This window comes from Amborella trichopoda, chromosome 10, assembly GCF_054954075.1.
Source record: "Amborella trichopoda isolate Santa Cruz 75 chromosome 10, AtrichopodaSantaCruz75HAP2 v2.0, whole genome shotgun sequence".
Taxonomy (NCBI): Eukaryota; Viridiplantae; Streptophyta; class Magnoliopsida; order Amborellales; family Amborellaceae; genus Amborella; species Amborella trichopoda.
The window spans coordinates 43,496,243-43,518,285 of NC_142345.1; the positions used below are offsets into that span (position 1 = coordinate 43,496,243).

The window sequence follows — 22,043 nt, forward strand, 5'->3', positions numbered from 1 at the left end:
TAATTTATTTTATTTTGTATGTACTTATTCTCACACCGTATAACTGGTCCAATTTGCCAATCCAAATTGGGAATTCGTCGACTCAAACCAGAGGATTTTCGATAAATGACTAAGGGTGGCAATGGATCAGGTCTAGGTCGGATTCCGCTGGTCTTGGACCCGAACTTGAATAGTATTCGGGTCTAAGTTTTGGACCGAGACCAACCTTTTGGGTCCAAACTTTGGACTCATATCTTGACCCAAGGTCGGGTCTACCCGTCGGGTCCCATGTCTGTCTGGTCAGGTCCATTATGGGAGACCCACGGGATATGACTATGAGCTTGTTTTTTTGTTTTGCCCTTTTCTTTTACCATCATATATCCATTGACAATATTGCACATTTATGAATACTCACATATACCCACATTCCTTACTATTTTACGTAATAACAGGAATTCCTAAAAAACAATCGTATTGGTAACATTTATGAATACTTGCATATATCAGTATTATTTGGCTTGGATCCAGGTGGACCTAAACCCAGACTTGAATAGAATTTAGGTAAGGGTCTGCACCCAAACCGAGCCTTTTGGGTCCAAGAACCCATTCCTGGACCCGAGGTCGGGTCCCCTGTCTGACACCGTTTTGGCTCCGAGAGAATAAGTTTCCATGCCCAAGATCCCCTCGGCTTAGATCAATTGGATCCTTATGTTTGGGCCAGAAACTATGACATGGCAGGTACATTAGAACGTGGCAGCCTGTTATTGACCCACTTGCACCGATTGCCACGTCGGATTGATACAAGTATTTTAAGGCTTGCTTTATTTTTAGGACTGGGTTCCTGTTTTCTCTCTCTTTCTCTCCTTCCCGCCCGTTGTGATCGTATTCATTACCTCTCTCTAAAATCTCTCTCTCTCACTCTCTGCTTTTCCCCTTTCTCTTTTCCCTTAAAACGTTCACGAGAACCTTGTTTGCTTATATTTTTCTTCACGGCAGGGGCTATTTGGCCGGAATTTCTCCTTTTCCAGGCGAATTGAGGCCTATTTCACCGGAAATAATTGGCTTGAGAATATATATCTTCTTCATTGCAGCGGTTATTTTGCCGGACTCTCGTTTTCCAGACGAATTGAGTCCTACTTCACTGATAATAAGTGGCCAGAAAATGAACAGATCTTTATTGAATGTGCAGATGAAGTATCTCTGATGCAGTTTAGAAAGCTCACGTGAAGATTATATCTTTCTTTTTTTTCTCACTGGTTCATTTTTTCCACACGGCCTATCGCCATCATTTTTGGATTTTTATTGAAGAATAAAGTTTCTGAACTGGAAGTTGGTGAAAGAGAAGGAGAGGTTTATGCAAAGGTATGGAATTATGAATCAACAAATTTGAACTTATTTTCTATGTTTTACTGGTGTGATCTGCCTTCATTTGGTGTTTGATCCGTTAAAAGCAGTTTGTTTCTTGTTTTTGTTTCGACTTTATGCTGATCTTGCTTAAATATCTTCCATTTTTTGTTCATCTGATAAATTAGTAAAATTAGCGAAGCTTGTCTGAATTTTCAGTCTTTGTTTGAATCCTAACTTATTTCTCTGTTATTTGGAGAATCGAGTTTCATTTTTGTTTTGCATCTGCAAAATGTGGAGTTCACAGAGTTTTCAAAGGTATTTTTGGAAATCAGAGAAATCAGTCGTTATGTTTAGTCTTGTTAGTTTTTTTCTTTTTCTTTTAGGAATTGCTTTTTTACTTTCTTATGTAAGTAAAACATAGTGGGAGTCGATGTTTCTTTGTGATTTCTTGTCCATTCTATGATCACTCATGAGTATTTTCATCTAATTTTATATAGCAATTTTTTGGCATTAATAGTTAGTTGAATTGCTCTGATTTTGAAGGAATGTCCCCCTTCCCCTCTCTCTTTCTGTTTTTAACCAAATCTTAGAATTGTCGTTCTAAATTTGAAGCAATCTCTCTCTCTCTTCGAAAGATAAGGTACGTTTTCTTCTGCTTTGGCGATAACTGGTTCCCCAAAGCATTGGAACATTTAATCCTGGTTCAAAGAGCAGATATGAAATGGCTGCTCAGTACCAGGGGCATAAGTGTCTTTGAGTCAGTGCCTTAGGACTATTTAAAATTTATACAAATTGAGGGGGGTTTTTAAAATTGAAATTCATCTCGGGATCTACGCAGGAAATTTTTGAAAAAAATTGGCGGTGTTTTTATGGCAAACCATGTCATTTATCATTTATACGTTCCCTTGGGAGCACGCCGTACAACATCTCCCGGGGCAAAAAAGTTATTCGAGAGGATTTGTTGTTTTTGTTCAAAATTTTAAGATCCATCAAAACTATCCCCAGATGATTGTTCTAAAGAAAAACAATTCGAAGTTTGAGTTTTTCAACATCTAGATATTTCTCTCAAAAATTTTGAAAGTTACTATTCAATATTGGGATGCCAGTTTTTGGCCGATTATAGAAGGGTGTGGTATGTAATCAGCTGAGTCTTTGAACAATCAAAATAGAGCACACCTTCAAATAATGTCCAGAAATGTAGTTTCAATACTGAAAATCTTTGTGATAGCCTTAAAATATATTTTCATCTCTAATTATAAAATTTAAAGCTTCAAAAATAGTCTAGATCGAGCAGATCTATGAAAATCTCGAAAATTGATTGTCTAAAAATATATTATAAGATGCACTACTTTCAAAACTTGAAATCCATTTTTTCTCATGTTTATGTATCATGATGTCGCGATGATCAATTTAAGGATATTTGAGCATCAAAACAACCTCTTCAAGGGAAATTTTTTAGATACACTCTATTTTGATTGTTTAGAGCATTGGCTCTACATAAACTCTTTCTATATGAGAGTTCTGTTTGTGTTTGTTTGTCTAGAAATTATATCCCAAAATTTGGGATCTAAAGAATATTTTAAGGACAAATTTTATCTGATGTCGTGGATGGGCAACATATACCCACAGCAGTAGGAAATCTTTTAGCGCTATATTTATCACAGGAAACAAATTTCGTGGCTTCCATAACTAAATATAACTTTCCATATATCTGTAAACTTTTGGCTTCATTTTTATCTTAGTTTTTAGCCTTCTTTGCCTTTTCCTTCAAAAATAAGTTAGATAGTTATGGGAAGAAAATTGTTTCATAGGGGTTGGACCGCATTTCCACAATATGCGATCCAAAGGTATAAAACATCCATATGCAAGTAGGTGGTCCATCTAAAATTGATTGAACTAACCGTTCAAATATTTTCTTAATGTAATTATTATTTTTAATTTTAATTATTTTTTTTCTGTTTATATTCATGATCTCTATGTTAAAGATTATATATTCTCTAAAAATTAAAATCAAATTATATTTAAAAAACATATTTATTGTCAAGCCCGCATTTGTGCATATGTGGGCTGACCGTGCAGAAACCGCGTCCTCAAGTGAATGCCTAGTAAGTTTTGGTTGCATCTTACCTCTCATTATTGGGCGGATCTGTTTAGACAGGAAATCATATCAACCGATAATCCATTTTATAATTCCTATCCTTTTTTACCACTCAATATTTGGTGGGTCTTATGGATATGGAAATAGCACCATTTAAGCTTACTTTTAAGACATTTGAACTAAAATCTTCCTGATTAGGATTTGGTGGGTGTACGATCCAGGACTCTCCCCCAAATCCGACCGATTCTATTACTTTATTATTTCTTAAACCGACTTTTCACTATTATGTCCGATCCAAATTGCTTGATCGGTTTGTTGGGTGGGAGATCCAAAGTTTAATTCTAATGTCTTAAAGAAAAAAAAGTTTATATAAGGTTGCTAGAATTATAGATGCACCTTAAAATTTGAAAAGGTTGTTTTAATGTTGAAATCTCTCTCATTGATCATCTTGACATCGAGATGTATGCATATGAAAAAACAAAAGATTTTGAATCCTAAAAATAGTGCATCTTGCAACAAATTATCTAGAACGTCAATTTTCAAGATTTTCATATATTTATCGATCTACTTGATTTTAACCATATTTAGAATTTAAAAATTTGTAATTAAATATAAAAATAGATTTTCACATAATCTTAAGAGTTTTTTACACCAAAATTGCATGTTATGATAAAATTTGGAGGTGCGCTTAGTTTAAGGTTGCAACGTTATAGAAACCACACCCATTTTTAAATACTGCATCAAACATTTATGTTTCTTTTTAGAGAGAATTCCTATCAAAGTTTTTCAATTTTTTTTTTTTGTGAAAAGTGAAAAAGATCCGATGGATCTTCCAATAAGCATGCCCGCTTATTCATGGCTCGTTTGGAAATAAGGTCCTATAAATTTGCCACAAATCATGATAGATGCCAATATTTGTGTTAGCTATAATCATATTTTAAGGTATTTTAGGGGGAAAGCATCAGAGTACTAGGTATCCTTTGTCTCTACAAAATTTTATGACAAAACATAAAACCATTTACCTTCCAAATTTAGTGAATGCTCCAACTTCCTTCTCTCTATACATTAAAAAACTCTTCTATCTTTAGACTTGCTGTTTTTGGGTCAAACCATTTAAACTAAAACCTCATGTTCACCGTTTTGTTTCCATGTTCAGGGGCCAGCCAATCTTTTCAATTTAGGAGGAATTTGGAGGAGTTTCTTCTCTCTCCCTTTCTAATTGAAGAGAAAATGCCACAAGAAAGCCACTGTGATTCAGGCGTCCAGCAACCCATTTTCACCTCCCCTTGTAAAAGCTTCAGGGGGCTCAAGATGTTGAATAATAATCATGAGAATTCATCCTTGCCTGAAGGTGGTGGACAAAATAGGGCAATATATGATGGATTGGCCATGTGGAAAGCTGAAGAAGCAGGTACATGAGAAATTCTATTCAATTTTTTTAATGCATTGAGTTATTTATGGCCAAATAATTTACATAATAATTGCATTTATATGGTAAATTGACTAATTTATCCCATGATTAACATATAAAAAATAACCAGAAAAAGAAGAAGAAAAAAACGAAAGGAAAAAGTGGACTAGTTGATCCTTTTTGCAAGAGTAGATAAAACTTCTGAAGTTTTTGATTTTTTTGGTGTTTATTTTGCGGAGCTTTTGGTCGTTCGGAGAAAAATGGAAGTTGTCCCTACCATGCCCCCTGTGGAGCCGAAATGTTCGGATGTGTTTCGGCTTCGGTGAAACTTTTGCCCAACAAATATGACCGTAAATTTCTTAAAAAACGGGTTGACTGCGCATTTTGGTTATCTCATTTATAGAGACTACAAGAATATTAGCCAAACTTCTATTTACTAGCTAGTTATCAAATTTAATGCGGCAATGCAAATTGTTCACGTGAGTCAAAAATTCGGGTAATGCATAGATCTGAAAGATTATGCATAAGTCTTATCCTTCTTCTTCTACTTCTTCTTCTTTTCTTTTCTTTTTTGGTATATTTTAATCCCATTTTGGCATTTGCATGGATAACAAATACAGGGAAACTTATAGAATTTAAACACAGTCTTTCTTCTTTTTTATTTTTTAAATTTAAACATAGTCCCATATATTTCAAATTTTACATTTGTAATTCAATTTTTTAATAGCCCAAATTGCATTTTAATTTTATTTTTTTATTTATACGTTATACTAAGCTCAAACTTGGTAAGTTTGTCTTCTTACCATGACACACCTATAAAAAATACATTAAAAATCAATTTAAAATGAAGAAAAGTATTAAAATACCCTTGAATATTGTAGGAATATTTTGCTAAAATTATTATTTTATTTATTAATAAAAATAATTTTTTATAGATAGGTGATGATGACAAGTATAGAGATACCACTCAATCTAATGTATAGATAAGTAAATAAAACTAAAATTTATTTTATACTTTCAAAAGTGGCACTTGAGTGTAGACTATGAAATATATGTGACCATTTTTAAATTAAAAAATATAATCGACTTTAAAAATTTCCTGAAAGTAATGAACTTTACGGAAAGTGATAAAAATAAAAAATAAAGTGTTTTTACTTTCTACTGGAAGTGGTTTATAAGAAGAATTTGCCAAAAGAAAAATATGTTATAAATATATTTATATTTGGTACCTGGAGCTCATAATAAATCTTGAATGTTAGATATGAAATTGGGTGTTTGCATTTATTCAAGTGAATAATTCAAGTGATTAGGTTCAAAGTTGAAAAGAATTTTTTCAAACATTAGATGTGAAACTGGGTGTCTGCATTTATTCAAGCGATTAGGTTCAAAGTTTAAAAGACTTTTTATCAAACATTGTGACACATCTGTATTATTAAATATCACATATGATATCTCTAGGCGATTGTGACTTCTTTGTACAAAAAGTTGTTGGAGATTGGTTGGGTGAAATGAGAGCAAAAAATGATACAATTTTTTTTTACTTCACAATTAAAAATCAATCCTAATTTAACGAAATATTTAATTGAAGCAAAATTAACATGTCCTAACTTACTATGCTATACATTACATGAAGTAAGAATATACGTAGAAGACATATTCATTTCATTAACAAGGTCAAATTTGAACATCACATCACATGAGTATCCCTTACCAACAAATACACCATTTTTAGTCAAGATGAGTTTGTACGGCCCAATGAAAATAAATCTTGAAAATTGACGGTCCAAAAATACGTTACAAGAGGCGCTATTTCTTAAACTTGAAATTCATTTTTTTCTCATGTCCATGCATCTTGATGTCAAGATGATCAATTTGAGTATATTTGAGCATCAAAACAATCTCTTCTAGTTAAAATTTTGAGGTGGGCTCTAATTTGATTGTTTAGGGCCTCGGCTCTATATAAACTTTTTCGAAATGTAAAATGTTGAACTTTATTAAAAGGAAAATTATCGGATAGTACGCATTAGATAAACTAAGGGTAGTGTTTATATAAGCATGTCCACTGGAAGATGGCATTCGACACTAGAAATCTTAAAATGACTTGAAATTCTATTTCCACCAGTAATTATAAATTTTAAAAATTCCAAAATGGTTTAGATCAAACTGATGTGCAAACACTTCAGAACTTTTAAAATCAATGGTCTATAATGTGTCACAATATGCAATATTTTTAAGGCTTGAATTTTTTTTTTTCTCGTACCCATACTTCTTCAAAGTAAGTTGACCCATTGGAAGGCCCTAGAGATAGAGCCCCTCTTTTTGATGGATTTGAAGATACACCTTACTTCTATAGGATAAGATTGACATCATATATAAATATTTATTTTAACTATTTGTCATTTTTATTTGATTTAAAAAACGTATCAAAAGACATTGATCATGGTTTACAATAGTTTATGCTTTAATTATTTGTTGATACATGATAAAATATTAAATAGTTGAAATATTAGAAATATTTTGGTAAATTTCCCTTCCTTGATTTATAATTTCGAACGTTCTGAGGCTTAATATAGCTCATTGTCCAAATATGTAAGGTGCCTATCGAACTCAATTCATTTTCGGTATTTACTGTATCACAAGGGAAGGTGATGGCCACAACGCTCTCCCATAGCGCATGTGCAAAAATAGCTTTCTAATACTTGGATCTCACCTTTAAAAAAGTGGAGGGTTTCTATTCAATCTTGATATATATTTTTTAAAAAAATTGTAAAAAATGAAGTTTATAATATTTTTTAATTAAATATACATAAAACTTAAAAAAGTTATACCCCCAAAATTTAGAATCTTAAAAATACTCTTTCGGGATAGTAGATGGATATGCTTGGCATAGTCATAATTGAAATTCTATCAAAGTTTGAAAGGATTTTTTTTTAACTTTGTGATACACCTAAACTATCAGATTTCACATCGGATGGTTGTAAATAATTGTGGTCTCCTTGTATCAAAAATGATCTTATTATATATTTTTCATCATTTAATAGAGGGCTAACTCTTAACCCATAGGCAACATCATTTAATAGAGGGCTAACTCTTAACCAATAGGCAAATTTGAAAAAACTTCTTTTGGACTTTGATTTTGGTTAATAAAATAAATACAACCACCCAACTTCACATCCAATGGTCCATGTTAATTACATGCTCTCCACGTGGTCATTATCAGCCTGTCTCTTCTGAAAATAAAATTTTAATTAAATGAACTTTTGAAATGTAAGTTCTTAATGTGTACAGTACGCTCCCACAAAAGCATTTCACTTAACTTCTTTTTGGATAAGTATATTTCACCTACTCCCTCAGGCAACTGACCGATGTGGGACGATTTTTTCCATCTGAAAAATAGGGAATCTCCTAAAAATCACTCGCTAATTACTTTTAAAAGATAAAATTTTAAATTTAGGAATTTTGATACTTTGATCTCACCTTAAAAAATTAAATGATCTCTATTCAATTGTGAGATGTTATTTTTTGATCTCACCTTTTGCTTAATTCTTACTACCCCAAATATCATTCACCGGGGTATCTTTCCATTAACATTTATTTCTGCTTTTTTAAAAAAAATAATAATAATAACTATTCTAAATAATCTTAGTGATATCGCCGTCATCATCATCCAAGTGTTATCCCAACTATTTAGGGTCGGCTACATAAATCTTGTTCTGTCTCAAGACTCATGAAAAGATATGACAGTTTTATATTGGTTGCTTACTTGACACAATCCTCCTCCTCTACCTGACTTGGGACCAGCATGACGGGCATGGATGCCGGCCAAGGCAAAGTTTAAATAATCTAATTAAAATTATTTTCTAAATTTGTTTTAAAAAGAATATTCCAGCATTATGTGGGCTTCCTATTTTTTTGTTGAATTTTCTTTGTGGACTACATGAAAACATGCTTTCATTTCAAGTTTCTAGTATTTGGTGCAACATCTGAGGCTTCAATTACTCCATGTCTATGTAATATTTGGTTGAAATATGTTCCATACACAAAAACACGCAATAAAACTATTTGTATTTGGTACGAAAAAGTCACAATTACTCTTAGCTATCAACTGTGAAATGTGAAAGCAGGTTGCTAGGGGTTATTACTATTAACTGTGCTTGAAATCCGATAAAATCTTCCTTAGACTTTGTGGGAGAAATGCACAGCGTAACCATTCGATATCATGTGGTATGGCTGGCAGTGTTGTGATCTTTGTGTACTAAAGGTAGCAGTCTCATTGTATACAATCCACACACACAACATAAACATGGTTTTAGAGCCGAGTTCTACCTATTGGCCCCTTACTTTAGTCAAGCTAAATGAATTATTATGCTACTCCTTAGTTGAGCATTCTTACAAAAGTGAAAATTGATTTATTGTGGTGATATATCTTTATGGTGACAGCTTATAGAAGATATCAGGCAACAGAATGGCTTAGGCAGATGGACCATGGGGCTAACGAAACATTATCAAATGAACCATCTGAAGAAGAATTTTGTCTTGCTTTGCGCAATGGTCTCATACTCTGCAATGTCTTGAATAAAGTCAATCCGGGTTCGGTCTCAAAAGTATGTGTACTTAGATGATCCAGATTTCCATTTCTGTTTGACTAGTTTGTTCGCGATTGTCAAGTTTGATAAGTACGATAATTAAAACACCATGGGATGTCTAGTCATTTGAATATGATAATGTTTAATTAGGAGCATCATTTGGCCTTAGTTTTTGTCTAGCTATCAATGGCAATAGTCTTTGAGGATTTATTTGAATTGGAACATTTTGATTGGGGGCATTGCATATGAAAGGTTATGACATGGTTGCATCATGTAAAATGCATGATATGTTGAATCTTCACCATCCATTCCTGATGCAAAAGCATATGGAATGAACTGGCGGGTCCCACTACTAGCTAATGCAACTGAAGATTAGTCTATTCTTTTTTATTTTTTGGTAGTTCAATTGGTAGGAATCGAATGTGAGATGTGGTTTTGCTTGACTTCAATTGCTAACTACTAAGCCCAAGCCCAATTCCTCCATTTTTGATATTTTTGCATTTGAAATGGATTATAAAGATGCTTTGTTCCCATGCTGTAGTGTACTATTGTATATCCATTGAAATCTGGATGAATGCCTATGGCATTTAAAATCCTCTATCAGTTGCAAATTACAGTTGATTTTTCATTTGTCAACATTCTCTTTTCGTTGTGTTTATTGAAATTCAGAACAGCAGAAATGGTCCTCTTCCTAATCTACAGGAAGTCAACATATCTCATCCCATAGAACACTATTCTAATTTTTTGCATTGGGAAGTGTTAACCAAATAGCCTAATTGTCTGTCACCCTTCCCACATTGCCAAGCACTTCTATACGTCAGGGATGTCCAATTTGAAAATGATCAAGACACATTCTCATAATGAAATAAGTGAACAGGATGTCATTATGAAACCTTACTTCTTTCGTCAGTTCTTTGATTTATTTTTTGTGCTTTCTTTATTTTGTGGAAATCATAGTTGTGAAACCAAATAAGATATGAGAATTATATATATGGAAGATACTACAAAACTTCTATAAGCGAAATTGAACAATGATTTCGCCTATCCTCATCACCATCCAAACTTCATCGTACGGTCACAGTTGTCCGGTAGTGTTTCAATTTTCATTTTTTGTTTACTAATCGGAATGATCTGAAATTTGGAGTGTATGTATATTTTAGTGAGGCACACTTAATAAAAATACTAAAAAAATAATTCGTAAAATATAAATTGACCAAAATACCCCCATAAATTTTTGGGGGTATTTTGATCAATTTATATTTTACGAATTATTTTTTTTATATTTTTATTAGGTGCGCCTCACTAAGATGTACGCACGATCCAAATTTCAAGTAATTTGGATTTGTAAATAAAAAATAAAAATTGAAACACTATTGGACAACTGTGATCATGCGATGAGGTTAGGCAAAATCACTGTTCATTTTCGTCTATAGGCATTGGGAAGAGTTTATATATATATATATATATATATATATATATATATATATATGGATTTTCTAGGGCTAACAACCTCTCAAATTATATAGGTTCAAGTTAGAGAAACTTGTGAACCGTATTTTTTCTTTTACTGTCCCTATATTTCTTGAAGACCAAAGGATATAGAAGGAAATTTTAGACTCTTTACTTGAAATTTAAAGCTCATCTCTCTCATACGCCTTCCTATTCTTTCTCTCTTCTTACTGTCCCCCATCCTCTCTCTCTTTATCCCCTTTCCCTCCCCATCCTCGCTCTCTTTTGACTGAAAATCTCTCATATGGGACCAAGAGAAAGAAAGAGAGAAATAATAGGAAGGAGAACAAGGAGAGAGAAAGAATAAGAAAGGGGACAGCATGGAGAGAAATAAAGAGAGAGAGGATGGGGGATAGCAAGGAGATAGAAAGAATAGGAATGAGTGTGAGAGAGCAAAGAGCTTTAAATTTCAAAATTCAAATTTTTTCAAGTTTGAAAGTAAAAAGTCCAAAATACCCTTTTGTATCTTTTGGTCTTCAAGTAATATAGGGGCAATAAAGGTAAAAATACGAATCACAAGGGTCTCTAACTTGAACCTATGTAATTTGGGGGGTTGTTATCTAGAAAATCACACACACACACACACACACACATACACACATATATATATATATATATATATATGGAAAGGCTGGTCTAAGCCCACTAGATGATGGAACAATGTGAGCCTAATGGCTCCGATTGAATTTGGGCCATTCCAATGATCATGACTGCATTTCATATTTGAATTCTAATTTTTTTCTACAAATTCAAATCACTTGAAATTTGGAGCGTCTATTCTTAAAACATAGGTGAATTTAATAAACCATTAGAAATATTATTTGTAAAATTTAAATGGACCCAAATACCCTTGAAAAATTCCAGGGTATTTTGATCAATTTAAATTTTACGAATATATTTTTTAATATTTTTAGTAGGTGTGCATTGATGAGAAGAGCGACCCCTCCAAATTTCATATAATTTGGATTGTAGAAAAAAATTAAAATTAAAATACGAAATGCAGTCATGTCTGTTAGATCAGCCTAGATTGAATCTGAATCGTAAGGCTCACACTGTTCCATCAGTTAGTGCTTAATGCAAGTCTTTCCCATATTATATATATATATATATATATATATATATATATATATATATATATATATATATATATATATATATATATATATATATATATATATATATATATATATAAACAAGCTTGTATGGTAGGGGACCTTCCTAAGCCCAATATTTCACCCCAATGAACAAAACGAAGAAAGAATCAAAAGAAAAGTAGAAAACGATCCATTTTTTAACAAGATAAAAAAATAAAGAAAATTGTGTATTTTTTCAATATTTTTATTGCTTTGGCTGATATCCTTGTCTTGGCCTTACTTGGTTTGCTTTTAGTTATGCTTGGTTTCTTTGCATTGAGTGTTCCAGATGAAATTTCATACAACAGGTGGTCGAAAGTCCGAACCTTACGGTTCCACTTGCAGATGGGGCAGCACAATCGGCAATTCAGTACTTCGAGAATATGAGAAACTTCTTAGTTGCTGTTAAAGAGTTGAAGCTTTTAACTTTTGAGGCATCTGATCTTGAGAAGGTGCATTATTTAGTTCTCTGTCTTTCTCGCACACAGACACGTGCCCCACGTGCATATACACACAATCTATTCACATATCTATAAGGAGTCTAACAGGATTGTCAGAAAATCAGTGGCATGCTTCATTGGCAAGGGTGGTAAATTCTCATTGGAGAGATTATGTTCTGGCTAACTATTTTTCTTTTCTTCTCACCTGGTAAGACTGAAATACAATTTGTCCACCTAATGACTAATATCCCCAAAAAAATATTTGTCTAGAAGCGTGGAACAACGTTTTGCTTTACTACATTTTCCAAACAACAATCTTAGAAATCCTGGTTTCAAAAAATAATTTGCTGGTTGATAATAATTACATTTATCAGTAATGGCTATTGTTTACATGTGTTGCACGCATGCATGTAGACATACACAATGCACTCCTGCACGTGGTTGTCAACTACACAGACCCCTCCGAACCCCAGCAAAAAAATAAAAATAAAAAAAGAAAATACCCAGAGAGAGAGAGAGAGTTGTGAAACCATAAGTTATCTTTTTCATTCTACCTTTTCTTTTCCAGGGGGGTTCCTCAACTAAGGTTGTCGACTGCATTCTTTGTCTGAAAGGATTCCACGAGTGGAGACAAGCTGGTTGCAATGGAATATGGAGGTTTGGTGGGATCACAAAGACCCCATGGTCCATCAGAGGTCTACCATCTTCTTGTCAAGGTGCTGGAAATATGGTTGAGCCCTCAGAGAATTCTAGTCTGCTATGTGAAGGACGCCTGTCTGAATTGTTGGATCTCTCTAGTAAAATCTTCCTTGAAGAATCCAACACTGGTGTTTATTTGAGTTCTTTATTTGATAGATTTGGATTTAAGCTCCTACGAACTCTCTTATTAGACATGAAAGATTCTGAGGATTTTACCTTGAATGGAATGGTAGGTAAGATTGGCTGCTTTAAGGTACCTTTTTTAAGTTCATTCCTTTAGGAATGGACCCTTGGCTAGGGTGGTCAAGGTGGCAGAGCCACAATATGACGTCAAGGGTTCTGTTCCTAACCTGTGAACATGTCAAAAAAAAAAAAAGAGAAAAGAAGAAAGAAAGAAAGTGTGCATCAAGTATGTTTTGTAAATGAACATGTGAACTCCTATTTTGGGCTGGTAGGTTCATGTTTTATTTCTATATGGGTAGTATTTAGTCTGCAACAACTTGTCACAATTAAGGTTGTTCTTGCTACATATGCAGCTTCTCGACAATGTTTTGGGAAAAGTCACCAAAGAATTTAATGGCATGCTTCTCAACCGTAGTAACCAGGTGATCCTAATGATAAAAAATTTGCAAGTATGGTGTCTCTTTTTATAACAGACTTCAAGACATCTAACATGCACATATAATTGATTCCACAGGTGCGATTGCTTCTTAAAGACACACTCAGAGGAGATGATAATTATTTCTCAAAGGACGAATTTTTGGAGGCATTTTCAAGATGCCTTGATTGGAAGCCTATCGAAGCTCTTGCAGATGGATTGAAAAAGTGCTCTTGTGGTGGTATGAGAGGAGAAAACCAGAGTAAGGACCATAAAGGAAGCATCCATGAGCAACAGATTGACCGTCAGCAGAAAGAACTTGGGGTATGAAAATCAAAACAATTTCATCAATTTTTATGCTTTGTCTCAAGCTTTGATTTCTAACTAGCTCTTCTTCTTCTTCTCTTGAGCTATTCATTCCTTACGTGCTTTGTGTGTACATTACGTGGTTAGCCATCGTCATGCATGATCACATGTAAAATTCCTCCTTTAACTGCACTGTTCTTTTACTTAGTATTCCATGAACAGCTGATAAGCAATGGAATGCTTTTTGGAACTTTGGATGCCAAGTATTTATGTATTCAGTCAAAAATTGCTTTTGTCTCATAAACCTGATCCATTGGTTTATATTTGTCCGTTCCCATTATTGTAAAGTTTGGATTTTCTTGTGTCAACTTATTTGCCTTAGGTCTATTCTTTAAGATATGTGAATACAGTCTCTGAATAGTGGTAATCATCAGGAGATTAAATTCTGGTACAATGAGACAAAGGAGCAGCTACTGTGCTTGCAATCAAATTGGGAAGACGAGTTAAACAACCTTGGTAGAAAGTCTGACCTGATCTATTGATCTTAATCTTGCACTTGTCATTCAAAATTTCTGGAAAAGAACATCGTTTTTAAATCTAATAAAGGACACCTGTTTTCTTCTTCACTATTAGACCGCCATATCCATGGCCTTGCAGCAGCTGCATCTTCCTACCATAAAGTGTTAGAGGAAAATCGTCAGCTCTACAATCAAGTAATGGACCTGAAAGGTATATGATTTTTCCTAGTTAAATTCTCTCCCAATAATTTGAGAACTGGCTGAAGTCTATGAACTTTATTGATGTTCTAAGCTAGCACTAAGTGAGATTTTTCTGCGTTATTTTTCCACAGGGAGCATAAGGGTCTATTGCCGCGTGCGGCCTTTCTTGCCTGGGCAATCTGATGGGCAGTCCACTGTAGATTATATTGGAGAAAATGGGAATATTATGATTGTTAATCCTGATAAATCTGGTAAAGATGCAAGGAGGATGTTCACATTTAACAAAGTCTTTGGAACCAATGCAATGCAGGGTAGGTTTTGCAATTTCATTATTTTTATGTTCATAAACCACTGAAATAGGTTAATTTTTTTCTTGAACTATGAAATATGTTGGTATTTATAATTCACCAACGGACTCAGATTATACAGAAATGACTTAAAAGTTCACCTCTTGATTTTCATTAAGCACAAAAATTTGGCATTAATTGAGGAGAACATTTGAGTGGTAGAGGGATGAGGACGAGCTATAGAAAATCTGTTCGACCTCTTGGGTTCCTTGATTTGAGCTATAATTACAAAGTAACTGGAGATTATTTAATTGAACTCCCATATAAAAACTGATCCAAATTTATATGAAAATGTCTAAAATTCCCCTATGGAAAGAATATTAACACTCTTCTTCAAGTGGGATAACTATTTTAAACCTTCATGGTTGTTTGCATTGTTTCTTATGGTGATCTATTCTGTTGGCAGATCAAGTATTTGCGGACACACAACCATTGATTAGATCAGTTCTGGATGGATACAATGTCTGTATTTTTGCATATGGCCAAACAGGGTCTGGAAAGACATATACCATGGTAATTTGAAGATTACAATTCTCATTCAATCTATTATCGAGCTAACCAATCACATGGCAGCTACAACTTCTTGTGATGATTTGCCACATGGTTTACACTTTCATGTTCTTATATGCAGACGGGCCCAGAATTAATGGATGAGGATACATGGGGGGTGAACTACCGAGCTCTCCGTGATCTCTTCCAAATATCAAAGGACAGGATGGATGTCATAACATACGAAGTCAGTGTACAGATGATAGAGATTTATAATGAACAAGTTAGAGATCTACTCGTGGCTGATGGTTCCAATCGAAGATATCCTTTGAAATACCATCTGATTCATTTGTCTACGTTACAGTTTTAGGTTGTGATAGATTTTGCTTCTTGTTAACCATTTGTTCCCTGACTAGAATTGACTATTTTTTGAGGCCTTATCCCTAGTCATATAAAACCTAAACTTTATATAAATTGCAATTTACTACATTTTGTGAAATTTTCATAGAAGTGCTCCCAAGATTCTAATATTATTAGAGATTCCCTTAATCTGACTAATCCCTACATTTTTTCCTCCTAATTCTTGACAATATTTGAAATATTTTCCTTGACTTCTTGCACATTAGAGATACGAAATAATTCCCAAATAAATGGTTGCAATGTACCTGATGCAAATTTGGTTACAGTAAGATCAACGCAAGATGTTCTGGATTTGATGAAAATGGGTCATAGAAATCGTGCAGTTGGAGCAACTGCTCTGAATGAACGAAGCAGTCGTTCTCACAGGTACCGCTTATGCTTTGGCATCTGTAGTTGAATTGTCATGTCTGTGCCTTGTGTAGATAGTTTACATCCACCTCTTATGTTTTCCTTTTTGTGAATAAGAAATGATGTACTACCTATACGAAGTTTCAAGTGAACACATTCCTGTCCAGGTCAATTGGTTCAATTCAGTTCTATATGTTTAAGTTTCTTTATGAGTTTAGCTATTTTTGTATTAGTCCGCGGTAATTGGGGTGGAACCAACTGGACTTTGGAGGACATTTCTAAATCTAAATTCTATTTCATCATTTCACATTAATCAATGTAGTTTTTGTAACTAGTGAATATTCCGAATAATTAAGAGATATGAGAAGAAATCTAAAATGTTTAAATCCAATCTCTAGATGGAGTTCAAATGTCTCAGCTCTTCATTTATCCCACAGTTTTTGCTGAAAAAAACAGAGGCATTCAGTTTGTTGATCAACCTTTATTGTACAGCGTGTTAACAGTCCATGTCCAAGGGACAGAATTAGCCTCTGGCTCAATCCTCAGGGGATGCCTTCATCTCGTAGACCTGGCTGGTAGTGAGAGAGTAGACAAATCTGAGGCAGTTGGTGAAAGATTGAAGGAAGCACAACATATCAACAAATCACTCTCCGCCTTAGGAGATGTCATATCTGCCCTTGCACAAAAGAGCACCCATATTCCATACAGAAACAGCAAGCTCACTCAGTTACTACAAGACTCCTTAGGTAACATCATTCAAACCTCATTTAAGGGTCTTGAGTTGGAATAGTTCTAAAATACCCACAACATAACATATGGTCTTAAGTTGGAATAGTTCTAAAAGGGTAAGTCATTGAATAGTTCGTCTCTTGTTGGTATTTTCATAAATTTCCCCTCATTTAATTATATGTTCCTGTTTCTAGCTCAAATTGGCTGTATTGTCTATTATTTTGCTTTGTTTTTTAATTTTGTTTTATATTTCAGGTGGGCATGCGAAAACTTTAATGTTTGTCCATATAAACCCAGAACCAAATGCCTATAAAGAGACAATCAGCACACTGAAGTTTGCTGAACGTGTCGCATCAGTAGAGCTTGGAGCAGCTTCTTCCAACAAGGAAAGTGGGGAAGTGAAAGAACTTAAACAAGAGGTTTGTTCTTATGCTTGATGCATTGAGTTTGAGTTGGATTTTAATCAATCATTTTGGCAGAAAGATTTGTTATTAATCCAGTCACTAGTAATTTGTGAAGCATATTTTTGTATTTAACTGTACCATCCAAACATATGACAAGCCTTGATCAGCCATCTTGCCCTCCTCTACCACGGTTTTCAAGATTTGACTTCAGCAAATTTTTGGATAAAATTAACCAATGGCTATTTTCTTTTTAACATTAGAATCCCCTTGAATCAAGCATTTCAGCAATATTCATATTATGTTCATTTGAGATCAGCTGAAACAGTAATCATGGCTCACAGAATTTTGGTGAATTTCAGTTTGAATTCATCTGGAAATTTATGAAATTGAAAATGTTGTGATGCATTCTTAGCTGAAACTCGGATTACAACAAATTTCAAGTAGAGCTGATCAAACATTTACCCCCAGGTTTAACCACTTCATTTGTCAAACTTTTCAACATCTTGCCCTAGATTCTATCCGTGATTGGTCAAATTTTTGGCCATTTCCTAAAAAATTGTTCTCTTCACTCTTTTTGGCCTATCAGTATTAGCTCATAGATCTCAATTTATTCCTTTGTCAAGCAATGCCCATTGCATGGAACCAGACAATATGATGATTTCATGCCATTATCTCACTCGACAATCCTTTTATAATTTGAGACTGTTTCATGCGCTTGGTTCAGATCTCAAATCTGAAGTTGGCATTGGAGAAGAAAGAAGCTGAAGTGGAGCAATTGCAAGGAAGTAAGTACAGTAGGAGCAGTTCAGAGACTCAGAGGACCAGAATCGCAGTGTCACCAATAAACTTACAGAGACAAGCCAGTTCTGCAAGCTCAAAACCAGAACACAACTTGCAGACCACACCAGTTGAATTTGGAAGCATTGAGGTATGTCATAAAAATTTCATATATTTCCCTCTCCCATATCTGTCTGATGACATTGTTAAAATTGTGAATGCATTGTTTAGAGACAAGCCAGATCTGCAAGCTCAAAACCAGAACACAACTTAATTTTCTTCTATTCGTGACATTGTTAGAATTGCAAATATATTGTATATATACTCAGGTGAGACTGCTCCTTAGCGAATTTATGAAGCCTGGGTTCAGCTAGGACATGGTCATAGACAAGGCATCAGTACTTAGGGTATTGAAAATATTGAACACAAATTTAATACCCATTCCTCAAAATCTGTACATCACAAAATTAAAATGTTGAGACTTTTAACCAACTATCTACAGCAACAGCGGGATCCCCTCATGCATTGAAATCTTATATAAATTCAAAATAAACATTATTGCTCCTATAAAATACCCAATTCACCCCACCTTAATCCTTCATTCTATGTTAGCTTTATTCTTTGAACATATAGGTTTGTCACTATCATTTTCATGCTTTTTATGTTTCACAGAAACCTCCAGCTATCATTATAACTGCCTTCTTTATAGATGGATTGACAAGTTCTTTCCTTTGTTGTCAATCTCTACTAGGTGAGAAGCCATTCTTCAGGGAAGCAGCGAAGACCTCATCATCAACGTGGATACTCAGACAAAGAACTCGATCTGATCTCACCCCTTGTAGCCCCTGAGAGCCCTTATAACTCTCGAAAGCTAAGGTCTCCATCACCACCAATACGAAGATCACTATCAGCTGACCGTTCTGCCCTAAAAAGCAGAGCAGAGCTTGAAACTCGAGGAGACAAAGGCATCAACAAATCCATGGCGATTCCTTCAACATGTAAAGTTTCGGAGCAAAGGGGGTGGGCTCCACAAGATCTGGCCAAGCAAGATAGCATCTCCGATATGTTCTACCAACTCTGTAGGTCAAACAACCCAAGGAAGATCTACCCAGAGGAGGAAGGGCAAGAAGAGGAGCAATTCAAGGTATGGTTTTAAAGAATAATGTAATGGCAGATATCGTAGTAATGCCCTTTTGGGTGTTACAATGGATGGCCCTTTCTATTATTCTTTTAAGAAACTTTATGCTGGTCAATAATGGTAATCCCAAAGAAATGTGGTATAAGAGTAAGATCGAATATTGGAATCAGGAAGTATATAAGATATATCATATATGTCAGATTGGGAATGAAGAATATTGAGAGTTGAGGCACTTAAGGAAGTGCAAAAACTTATTCTGGTTTGAAAAATCCTCTCACTTTCCTTTTTGATTATCGATGATGAAATCAACCTTTTGTATACATAGAAAATGATTGATCTGCAAATGTTGTAATAAGTGATAGATCCCAGTATCTCTCAAGCACATTGAAGTGATGGTAGACAAATATCTTTCACATATCATCCTGTGACAGTAGTTTTTTGAGAAATGATACCAAAAGAAGTCTTTAGGTGTTATTTGATATTATAATGGCATAACACCAGGTTTTAAATCTTTAATTGAAGGTGCCGGCCCTCAGTGTGAGGCATGGTGGGGTCAAGAAGCCTAAGCCAGAGGCAAAGGCCAAGCCCAAGCTAAGTAGGACCCATGGTACTGACACGGCATTGACACAACTCTCAAGTAAGGCCAATACTGCTGATATGGCACTGACAGAACGGGCCTCAAAATCCAAACGGCCGCCTCCTAGTGGGTCCAGTAAGGCTGATGTGGCAGCTAATGGGGAACATTCAGAGTTGGACACTGAGGGGAGTAGGAAGAGTGATTTTTCAGAGCCTGACATGTGGGTGGAGCATGTATTGGCTGTTTCAACAGCTCATCGAGTACCTAGAGAAAAGAAGCCCAATCGAAGTACGATGAGGAATTTGAGCCATGTTGAATCAAGGTAATAAGTCGGCTAGAAAATAAAACCTTTGATTGCTTAATTTGCAGTTTTAAACTAAACAGAGTATATTATAATCCCAAGGACTTCCAATTTACCATAGGCCCTAAGAGTCATCAGCATTTGTTGAATTGATGGGTGATAATGGAGAGAGCGCAACCCAGGAGAACATGTCATGACCCTGATGGGAGGTTTCGTTCTCTCACTCCATCACTATGTATCATTTAATGGCCAATGAAGGCCCCAAAGGTTATAGTTTTCCCAAGATCCTTAGGGAAAAATCCCTCCTTTTATATTTTTCTATACCATCTTTGTGGCAAATTGTTTTCAAGATTTACCAGTTCTTTCTTGTTTTATGATTTTGTGAGAGTATGTGTCACTTGTAGCCACTCTAATGGAAGGGACAATCTTCATAAGAAGAATGAATACTCAATTGGATTATTGGATCTTGCAGAGTCTTAGCTTCAATGGTGGACCCATTCTCAAGCACTAAACATGAGAATAAGCCATCAAATGATATCACTCGTCATGGGAGAGAGGGTGCAGCTTCCATCCCTGATTTGAGGCGCAGTCGCTCTTCACCTCGAGGAAAATTCACTTTCCTATGAAATGAATCTTGCTTTTCCATCCTCTAGTCGATTATTCTTCCCTTAACACTAGATTGTTTTTTGCCTGCTCATTATAGTGTGCCACATTTTTCCCTTCAAACATGTCATGGCACAAATCTTCTGCCTTTATTGCACTTTTTTTTTTGTAATATTTTCAAATTGCTTTCTTGTCAATATAAATTATTTATTCTGTGTATATTAGAGCATTGATTATATAAAGAATGGTCTCTATATAAAATTGCTTGGTTTTCAATTATCTCTAATGTTAATTTTGACAGCCTGTTTATGTAGAGTGTATTATGGAGCTTAAGTTCCCTTGGCTGTCCACATGTACATAGTGAGTGCGTTTCTCTTTGGTTACCAATTGTAGGCACATGAGCTGCAGTAGTGCTCAAAATAGCGGAGTTATTTCTGCTTTTTAATTTGGTTTTCTAGAAATGGCTCATGAAAGCTTACGCATTGATATTTCTCATACTAATTTGAGGAATATCAGAACATTGAGAGTAAATAAGTCAATTAACTGAAGAATCGTGCATCCTCATTGCAGTCTTAATTGATTTTGCTTTTAATGGAGGGAAGTTACCATTTCTTACCAAAAGAAATGTCAATTGAATTTGAGATAGAAATCTGTAAGGACTGTACAATTGACACATTTAACAACAAAATAATTCGCAGAGTGCAATTAGCCCTTTTCAGTAGGAATCGTAATGTCTTGCAAGCAAAGGTTGTTACTCTCAAAATTTGTCTCGTGAATTATGGAGGAAATTGAACAAGTTCATTAGAGAGCCTGCTAATATAACAGAAAGTGCAGTTGAACGAAGAAAATAAAGAAAAATTTAAATAACCAAACAAACTCTCTCACTTCAAGCCATTGACTGTGATTCAAGACAACATGATGCGTGCTATAGTTTCAACAACATATAGATCAAAACCATTCACTCAAATATTAAAATGAATATTCTACATACCTATCATTTTATTCATTGTCTTTGTTGGCTCGCTTGGCGAGTCAATACGCAGCAGAAACACAAAATTAATCTCAAAAGCATACATAGATCTGAT

At 34.6% G+C, this 22,043-nt stretch overlaps 1 protein-coding gene across 5 annotated transcripts; it reads left to right on the forward strand.

Annotated features, from left to right (window-relative positions):
• The first annotated feature begins 806 nt into the window (after positions 1-806).
• On the forward strand, positions 807-21,219 carry KP1 (kinesin-like protein 1). 5 transcript variants are annotated; one of them, XR_002283291.2, is made up of 20 exons: positions 807-1,341; positions 4,581-4,835; positions 9,276-9,439; positions 12,372-12,515; positions 13,072-13,431; positions 13,739-13,807; positions 13,900-14,124; positions 14,541-14,622; positions 14,740-14,835; positions 14,957-15,136; positions 15,579-15,685; positions 15,804-15,982; positions 16,283-16,447; positions 16,922-17,175; positions 17,414-17,577; positions 18,287-18,490; positions 19,091-19,483; positions 20,000-20,376; positions 20,477-20,622; positions 20,828-21,219. XR_002283291.2 is itself a non-coding variant. In XM_011630014.3 (19 exons), the coding sequence occupies exons 2-19, from the start codon at positions 4,655-4,657 to the stop codon at positions 20,979-20,981; spliced, it is 3,498 nt and encodes a 1,165-aa protein (XP_011628316.2). In that variant the 5' UTR covers positions 807-1,341; positions 4,581-4,654; the 3' UTR covers positions 20,982-21,219. The 5 variants fall into 5 exon arrangements, 4 of the variants coding, with proteins under 4 accessions (XP_011628316.2, XP_020531197.1, XP_088705305.1 ...); XM_011630014.3 differs by lacking the exon at positions 20,477-20,622; XM_020675538.2 differs by lacking the exon at positions 20,477-20,622 and having other exon boundaries at positions 808-1,341; positions 12,353-12,515.
• The last annotated feature ends 824 nt before the right edge of the window (positions 21,220-22,043 follow it).

Coding starts and splice junctions, on each gene's coding strand:
- KP1 (XM_011630014.3), top strand. CDS start 4,655: ATGCCACAAGAAAGCCACTGTGATTCAGGCGTCCAGCAACCCATTTTC. Junction 14,623..14,739: donor AGACGAGTTAAACAACCTTG/GTAGAAAGTCTG, acceptor CTTCACTATTAG/ACCGCCATATCCATGGCCTT. Junction 17,578..18,286: donor TGAAAGAACTTAAACAAGAG/GTTTGTTCTTAT, acceptor CGCTTGGTTCAG/ATCTCAAATCTGAAGTTGGC.